This window comes from Populus euphratica, unplaced genomic scaffold, assembly GCF_000495115.2.
Source record: "Populus euphratica unplaced genomic scaffold, PopEup_1.0 scaffold447.1, whole genome shotgun sequence".
In the NCBI taxonomy this organism is placed as follows: domain Eukaryota; kingdom Viridiplantae; phylum Streptophyta; class Magnoliopsida; order Malpighiales; family Salicaceae; genus Populus; species Populus euphratica.
This window is the reverse complement of record NW_011500335.1, coordinates 74,464-83,346: the sequence shown is the minus strand read 5'-3', so window position 1 is coordinate 83,346 and position 8,883 is coordinate 74,464. Positions and strand designations below refer to the sequence as shown.

At 32.1% G+C, this 8,883-nt stretch overlaps 1 protein-coding gene across 2 annotated transcripts in view; it reads right to left on the bottom strand.

The window, feature by feature from the left end:
- Positions 1–4,133, bottom strand: part of LOC105113768 (vacuolar protein sorting-associated protein 26A-like) — a 7,163-nt gene extending 3,030 nt beyond the window's left edge. The window contains exons 1-8 of one of the 2 annotated variants that reach the window (XM_011010081.1): positions 3,735–4,133; positions 3,511–3,563; positions 3,348–3,422; positions 2,540–2,614; positions 2,360–2,432; positions 1,530–1,574; positions 1,172–1,283; positions 327–393 (exon numbers count right to left, since the gene is read on the bottom strand). In XM_011010081.1, the coding sequence (XP_011008383.1) occupies positions 327–393; positions 1,172–1,283; positions 1,530–1,574; positions 2,360–2,432; positions 2,540–2,614; positions 3,348–3,422; positions 3,511–3,513 (450 nt within the window). In that variant the 5' untranslated portion in view covers positions 3,514–3,563; positions 3,735–4,133. Of the gene's footprint in view, positions 1–326; positions 394–1,171; positions 1,284–1,529; positions 1,575–2,359; positions 2,433–2,539; positions 2,615–3,347; positions 3,429–3,510; positions 3,564–3,734 lie in introns of both variants that reach the window. The other variant, XM_011010082.1, reaches the window with a different exon arrangement.
- Positions 4,134–8,883: the final 4,750 nt, after the last annotated feature.

Genomic DNA, 8,883 nt, shown 5'->3' with positions numbered 1-8,883 from the left:
ATAAATTGGGTTTGCAGACCCCCCCCCCCCCCTCAAAACCCCTTTTTTTCCTACAGACTGCATAATAATGATGAATGGTCTAACTGATTAACTTCTTCCAACTTGAGGCACATGAAAGTGCTCAAGAAATATGAAAGTGGTGAATAAGATAGAAAATCCTGCAAGTTGCTATTCGAACACATTAATGTCTCCCATGTAACGCAAACCATATTCTTAAATCAAGAAATAACACAAAAGCATATATAGATAGATATATAAAAGTTGTGTGTTGCATCATTTGCTAATATGACAAGCATAACAACAACAGAGCAATTATTCATTGTTACCACAAAATCCTGGTTCTCGACAATGTTGCTGACATAATTTCGACTGATTGTCACTTTCAATATATACCTGTAAACAACAATAAATCTTGTGCTGGCTTTTATGCTTTTTGAAAAATAAAAATTATTTTAGTTTCAAATTTCAAAATTATACAACAAAAGCCATTATAATTTCTAATACTGTTTGCAGTCTAATCTAAAAGTACAAAGAATGCAATGGTGAAAATCTCTTCGAACTCACAGGGAGCACAAAAATCAAAATGGCCATATGCCTCTCATGATCTCAAAAAAATTCTACTAATATATTATAGTTTTTTCCCCGCATAACATCCAGCTGTCTTTAAATAAATAAAATTCTGCTAAAAAACCTACAGGTAAATGCTCTAGCTCCAGTATTAAAACAGGCAAGAATGATCTTTCTACACAAAGTTTATATGCATAACCAATCAGCCAAAATCTGGTTTTCTTACACGTCCGTGTGTGTGTTAATGCCTAGAGAATCAGCAATTATGGAACGACGAAAAATCATTCAGTAGCAAATAACAAACCATGAGAATTCTTTCACATTGAATATTTAACAAGAAGAGAGAGGATCAGGTAACCCTTTGCAAATCATAAGAATCTATGAACAGTGAAGGTTAAAAAGCGGAAACAGATGAAGAAACAAGGGGTTTGCATATCTAGCCTGACAAGCATAGGCAAGAGTATTGCCGGGTGCAAGTTTGATCATTGGTCTTCCAATGAAAATTAGGGTTTGATTGCGGTGTTGGGAAACACCCCCATGCATGCTTACAAATTACTATCAATTACAAAATATTAAACCAGTGCAATTCAAAAGGATACCCTACCTAAGCCTCACATTCACTCCATTGTAGGACTCATACGGCATTTCCACAGTAGAAAATTCAAAGGGATATGTCTTTCTTTCATATAATTCTCCAGGTACATCAAGTTCACGCACTGCACATGACAGGATAAGAGTTCATCATGGATAAAAAAAAACTACCTTCACTAATTGATTAACAACACCAACCACAAAACTAATTGAAGGTACGACAAAAATTTAAATTTACCATTTATTTGAAAATAATGAAACTATTATACATATATATAAACTAAAAAAATTGATGGCTAAACATGTTATACCATATATAGCCCTTCATTAAGTGACCAATTCTACAAGAATAAAAGTTTAGGTGCACTCACCAAGAGATGTAAAATCATAATAGTTGCCTCGATCAAAATACAATTCTGCAAAGAGGGGAAGAAATATGTCATACTCTGAAATGTGATTTCCTCATGTGATAAGCCAATAAATGTAGTCCTACAATTTAATGTTAACTTGAATCAAATAAATATTCTCCCAATAGCTACCCCAAAGGAAAGCAATCAGTTACAAAGAAAACAAGAAAGGGAAAAGAGTTCTATCAAATTATTTATTATGTCATTTTTTTAATCATAAATGCATAACGGATGTATTCTACCTTTTTATCTGCTTTTTTTGTCTCCTTAAGTCTTTTCTTATATATCATTTTATATTCTTCTCCAATTCAAACAGTCTTTCTTAAATGTTACTATTTTGTGTTTGACAATAAGAGATAGCCACCATTCTTCCCTTGAGTCACCCACCCTTTGGTGGAGACAGCATTTAACCCAAAATCTCAAGTACAACACAAAGAGACTCTGTTAACATAAATAGTGAGACCAATGACAAGCTATAGAGATCAGTTATAGGCTGGACAACTTATGCAGGAAGAAGAAGCTCTCAACATTGCTTTCTTTTCACTTCTCTTCCAACTTTTAAGGGCATTGATAATGCTTTCAAATCCTAAATTAGACACAAGCATTACAACTCCCAAATAATTCAGCATGTAGATTTCCAGCATTGCCTGCTTCGAGATCTTATCTTTACTTATCTCGTTTATGTTAGAATTTCCACATAATTGAATAGATAATAATAATAACAATATGAACGTGATCTTCCAGATATAAAATACAAGATTTAAATATCAGAAATGGAAGCAAATTCAACACACCTATTTGACCAAGCAGCTCGATTTTAACACCATTGTGTTCAACCTTCTTCCCGTGAACTGGTTCTATAACAACCTGAATATGAATATAGCAACAATAAAATTCAATTTCAGTCTCAATGACAACATCACCAAATATGTAACTTGTAAGATCAAGAAAAAAACCAAAAATTCAGTAATTACCTCCCCAACAATGTTTTCTTGACTTTGGAAGAGAGGAACCATGGCCGTTTGGCCATTTTCCTTCTTTAATGGAACCTAGTGAAACACATAGAAGCAATAGTTATCTGCTTGACTGAAATGATTTTTTGACAGCCTCTCAACAAAATCCAATATTTCACTTCGTGCAAACATATCTAGGAAAAACTCATTAGTTCACTTAACCAAACTCCATATTCTATCTCATAAAGAACACCACCCAATGTTGTCGCCCAATTGCTTAACTGATGTCTGACCACATATGATGTTTAGAATATCAACCCTTTCATTGAGCTCAATATGTTAGAGTAGCCATTGATGTAATGGATTTTCATACAAAGTTACTTCAATTTTGGGGGAAAAAAATATAACCAACATGACTGAAATGATGTGAGAGAGAAGACCTTTTAAGCAAGGCTATAAATTCATCCCAACTGCTAAACAGGGAAAAATAAAATTACTTTCAGACTTATTGCCCAAAAAATATTTGCCTCGCATTTCCCACTAGTCAGCATTTTTGCAATGGTGGTTGGATTCATGTGTCACCTAGAAATCAAGTGGCCCATAAGGCCCTTCTGTTATGTTCTTACATTCATATCCTAATCCAGACATCAAAAATCCTAGAAATCAAATTTAGTAAACACAAGGCTTTAGCCTCCATCTCTATACGAATAACAACAGAATTCCTCACATTATAATACAGTAACAATTAAAGAAAACGTAAATGTTTGACAATAATAAAAATACAGAAAAAGCAGAAGACTTGAGCAATTTTACCAGATTAACAAGGTACCTGTTTGCGTGTTCTTCCATCAGCAAAAATGATAGAAACACTACATGGTGGTTTAAAAGCTCCAGCTATGAAATTCTGAAGCACCAAAAATACATAGCTACTGCTTTAAAAGAAATTAAGGCAAACCAAACAAGTACTAAGACAGAACCCAAAATTACTTTACCATCTTTTGGTCAAATTCAGCACTGTATTGTTACTTTGTCAAACATGAAGGACCTTAAAAAAAAAGATAAATTAATTCCATGATTGAATCAAATCTTCTTATATATATCTATTGAACGAGAACAGGAAAGAAAAAATTTAAAAACCTTTCAAACTCCATAAAAACTGAAGTGGTAGATGAAAGTTGAAAGCTTTATGAGAATTGAAATCGAGCCCAGAAATTACCTGGACATGTTTTGAAATGGGTTGATGTTGAAATCTTAAATTAGTAAATAAATACAGCAGGTCAGCATTAATCCACTCAAGCTCAGCTGCTCTGTTCTTTCTTCTTTCTTCTTTCTCCTTCTCTCTTTTTTCCTTTCTTTCTAGCACAATTAAATGTCAAACTGATGGTTGCTTTGTTTCTTCCTATTTAGCGGTAATCCAATCAAGATATTACAGGTCACTGACAAAGGTGTTATTAAGGAACTCGGACTATCGTTGTTAAAAAAAAAAAAAATGGTTTTGAGGACTAACTTAAGGAACACGTCTTCTTTCTTTTCTTTTGTTTTTCTGGTTACATGCTTTCCTGCTTTTGCTACTTGGAAAAGGTAGTGTTTCTGAGATGACAAGTAGCTTGATGATCCAAGCACCCAACTAAATCTTGCCTAAAGTTCAAGAAACTTACTATTGGTGATAGAAGATCACTATTGATTAGTGATAAAAAAAAAAAACTCAAATACCTGTAAAATAGTTTTTTTTTAATTTAAAGATTCTTTTAATAATAAAATTAATAAATTTTTATAAAAAATTATAATAAATAAAAAAATCATCTTTAAATTTTTTAAAACAAGAGTGTTTGATAATGTATGACAAATGCTTTATATAATAAGAATATAAAAAAAAAGTATAAATTATTTACTTAAATAGCTCAAAGAGTATATATAGTCTCTGAATTTTGTCATATTTTTTTAATGAAGGGATTGAAACATCATTTTATTTTAATAACATTAATAAAAGATAAATATCACTTATATAATATTAATGAGTAATAGATATTCGTTGCAGAAAATTAATATTGATAAAAATACAAGAAGTCATTTATAGACTTTTTATGCACTTATGAATATAAAAAAATTATCATTTTTAACTTTTAATATTTTATATTAAAAATCTATAAAAATGAATGAACAAAACCATGCGACCCTGGGGTCTAAAAAATTATTATCTTTGTATATATTGGATTTGGAATGACTTCAAACTCAAGGATAATAGGCCTACCACCTAACTAAACTCATATGCACTTGAACTCAATGCATAGCTAAATCCAAGATAGTTCGACCTTAGCATCTTGCCAAACCTATATGCACTTAGGTTTAGCGTGTAACTCAACCCAAGGCAGTTGGGTTTGGCACCTTGTTAGATTCATATATACTTCGGGCTCAATAACTTGTTAAACTCATATGTATTTAAGTTTAGCGCGTAGCTAAACTCAACACAATTTAGTCTTGATGTCTTGCTAGACCCATATCCACTTGGGTTTAACATGTAGTTAAACCTAAAATAGTTGAGTTTGATACCTTGCTATACCTATGTACATTTGGACTCAACGTGTGGTGGAACCCAAGGATATTTGAGTTCGGTATCTTGCCATATTCCACATATATTTAGGATTATCGCATAGTTGAACCCAATGATATTTACGTATGGCACCTTTTGAAAATCATATGTATTTAGGCTCAACGCATAGTTAAATCCATTGATGTTGGGTGTTGCACTTAGGCAGACCCACATGCACTTAAGCTCAACATGTAGTTGAACTCAAGGCAGCTAGGTCTTAACGTTTTGTTAGGCCCAAATATACTAATGTTCAGTTCGTAGCTGACCTCAAGGAAATGTGGGTTTTAACACCGTGCTAAATTCAGATGTTATTAGGCTTAGCATGTAATTGAACCCAAATATTTTTGGGTCTAGCACATTGTCAAACCTATATGCCTTTGGGCTCAGTGATTTGTTGTACCCAATGATGTTGCATCTGACATCTCGCTATATTTATATGCTCTTAAGCTTAGCACATAGTTGAACTCAAGGATGTTGGATCTGATATCGTGCTAAATCCATATAAACTAAATCTAAAAAAATTGAGTTTAGCATCTCACCACTCACATTTATTTAGGCTTAATATATAGCTAAATTCAAAAATATTAGATCTGAAAATAATATCAGGCCCATGACAACTAGACATGGTGCCCTCTAAACCTAAATATAATGAGTTATTATCTTTTCTTTAATCTTTTTAGTTATGAATTTTTAAATAAACATATTAAAAATATATTGATTCATCAGTGTTGATAAAGTATTTATATGCACATGAAAATATTATTATTTACTAATTTAGTATACTTTGAAGATATATGACATGTATAAGAAAATATCTTATAAAATGCATACTTAATGCATATTCAATAGTTTTGAAATGCCCTTGTTTGATAGTTTTGGTACACGGGAATTTTCAGATGACACGAACGAATGAAATAACTTCACGAGTAGCTCTTGCTTAGCACGCACGCAAAACATGATAGTAGTGTGTGTGGGTGTCTATATATTTGTAAAAAACAATCTCCAAGAAAAAGCTTGTACCCTTGATGGAGTGTATGTTTTGTCCCCTTGATGTATAATATTAGACCCATTTTTGACAGAAATTATGCTCGACAGACTTCGAGCTAGTGAGGGTGCACATTATGTGTGTTATTATGACATAAAATGCTTTTTAAAATAATTTTTGGATTTTAAATATATTAAAATATTTTTTATTTTTAATATTAATGCATTAGAATTATATAAAAAGAAAAACATAACATATAAATTTAATATTTTTCTCGTGCAGAACATGCTTTTAAAAACGATCTAAAAACAATTTCAGACACCATCTACATCTTGTGCGGCTCAGGCTGGCTTTCTTTCACAGAGTGGAATGTGAAAGAATAAGGGTTAACTTACCGAGGAGTGTATGCCAGCGTCGAGATGGCGCTAATCCCTTGAGCCTTAGGCATGGTGATTGGGTCCTTAACCCAGCCCACATTCCCATTAACGGGTCTATGGGCCACCACCCAGCCACAACTTAAAACATCAGTTAATTTTGGATCGGACTGGGTAGGAAAGCTCAAAATATTATATGAGTCTAAGCCCGTATCCCATCTAGGCTATAGAGCCTAGATAGTGGGTTAAAATAGAGGCCTGTGAAAGAAAGTATGAGGCCCAACCCATCAAAGAATTATATTTAGCTTTCCCAAAATGTTCTCCTCGAAGGACAGCTTGAGGGGTGCAACTTCAAGAGAATAATTGAGAAAATCCCTATTAATTTTAGCAATCAAATATATGTTGTAGATAGAGTCTAGTGAAGAGTTTGGATCTCTTGATTAATTAAGGATTTTAAACTAAGGTTTGGCAATTTGGGTGCTCTCATTTGGGATTTTTTACCTCAAGATAAAAAAAAAATTAAAAAAATCAATGATGATGATTTTGCTGCTTCTACCTGTGAATTGTGAAGATTTTAAATAAAATATAAAAAATAATCTATGAATCTATGTACAATGAATATTTTTTGAAAAAAATAATGAAAATAAAACACTCAATTTAATTAGACATCAAATCCTACTCATAGATTGTGGTGTGAAACATAACCACGACAATAATAATAGTGTAATAAAAAGATGTTGTTGGCATCCATATCTGCCTGTAAGAAATGTGTAACAAAACATTATTATTTTAATAAAATATTCAATATGAGTTCTTTATATTAGTCAACATATATATAGTGCATATTCTAGAAGGGATGGCGTCTTATTTTTCTTACTTTGCCTAGAACATGACGAATCCAGTATACATTAAAATATTATAGCTGATTGTATGCTGACTGTATGAGACTGGATATATCCTATACTAAAAATCTTGATTAGATTTTGATTTGTTCTTGGATTTAAAATAAATTATTTAAGATCATAACCTCCGAGCTAATCCATTCACAAGATTATTATTTTTTACATTGTATTCTTAGATTATAACAAAAGTTATAGGACTTCATTCAGAGATTATTCGGTAAAAAAAAAAAACATGAATAGTTAAATTATCAAGTAAATTTAGATTAATTATTTTTATTAAAATTATATTATTGTATTTTTAAAAAAATTATTAAATAGACTTAGCAAGATTTTGACTAGATCACTAAAAAACCGACTGGATTCAATGAAGTTTTACAAGATTAATATTTTTTTTTATTAAACTTGAAATTTAATTTGAATTAGATTTTGGATCTTAAATTTCTTGGATGAATCAACTGGCCAGGCGGGGGCCATGAATGATCAATGGGGGAATAAAAACAAGCAGGCATCTCAAAGTTATCCTGCATGCCTTTTCCAATTCGGTGTGGATCTATCCTTTCACAGCTAACTACTCTCCAGACAACACCTCAATCGTCAACAGAAATAAATAAATGGCGATGGAGCAAGTCAATTTTAATTAGTCTGCATGATTAATGTGAGAGTAGGACTGCTGGAGAATTTTGCTCGCAACACCCACAGACGATAACGATAACGTTTCCCATCTTTGCCTTCTCAGGTGACGATCTCTTCTCCTGTCGCTATTGCTTGGTCAACTTTTGCATGAAATTGCAATCAATGCCAACACATTAAGGATATTATCATGCATTCTCAAGGATAATATATATATATATATTCATGGACCACATGCTCTAACATGCTAATTTGTTTCTATTTTTTATTTCTTTTTTAAAAAAATTGTATCTTCTATTCATCAAGTCTTTAGTTAAATAAGACATAAAACCCAATTAAACCAAATATATTAACATCCTAGTTTTTTTATTCAAAAAAACATATTTTCCAACATTCTCTTGGCCGAGTGTCAGATATGAAACCTGGTAAAACTGAATACTCTAACATACTAGTTTTCAATCTCTTTTTTTTTCTAGAAAAAGAATCATATCTTCCAACTTTCTTTGTGAAATTTTTAATTGAATAAAACAAGAAACCTGATTAAATCGAATCATAGAATCATATAAACTTGATTAAACGAAATCATGTAAATACAACTAAAATTTTTTACTTTGAGAAACAAAACAACAACAACCGAGCCTCGATCTGTAAACTAGTCAGCATCGGTTTCCCACGAGAAACAAGCAGCCTTGATCCTAAACTAGGTGGCGTTGGCTTCCTTGTGAAAGTTTAAGACCACTGATTACAGAGATACACATTTCCCTTGAAAGAAAAGGAACAATCTGAAGAATAATTTACATGCTCGCCTTGGGCCAGCTCTAGCACATACAAACTCGATGGCTTGAAATTTGGAAGGAAAAGTTGCACTAAGAACATCAGAAATA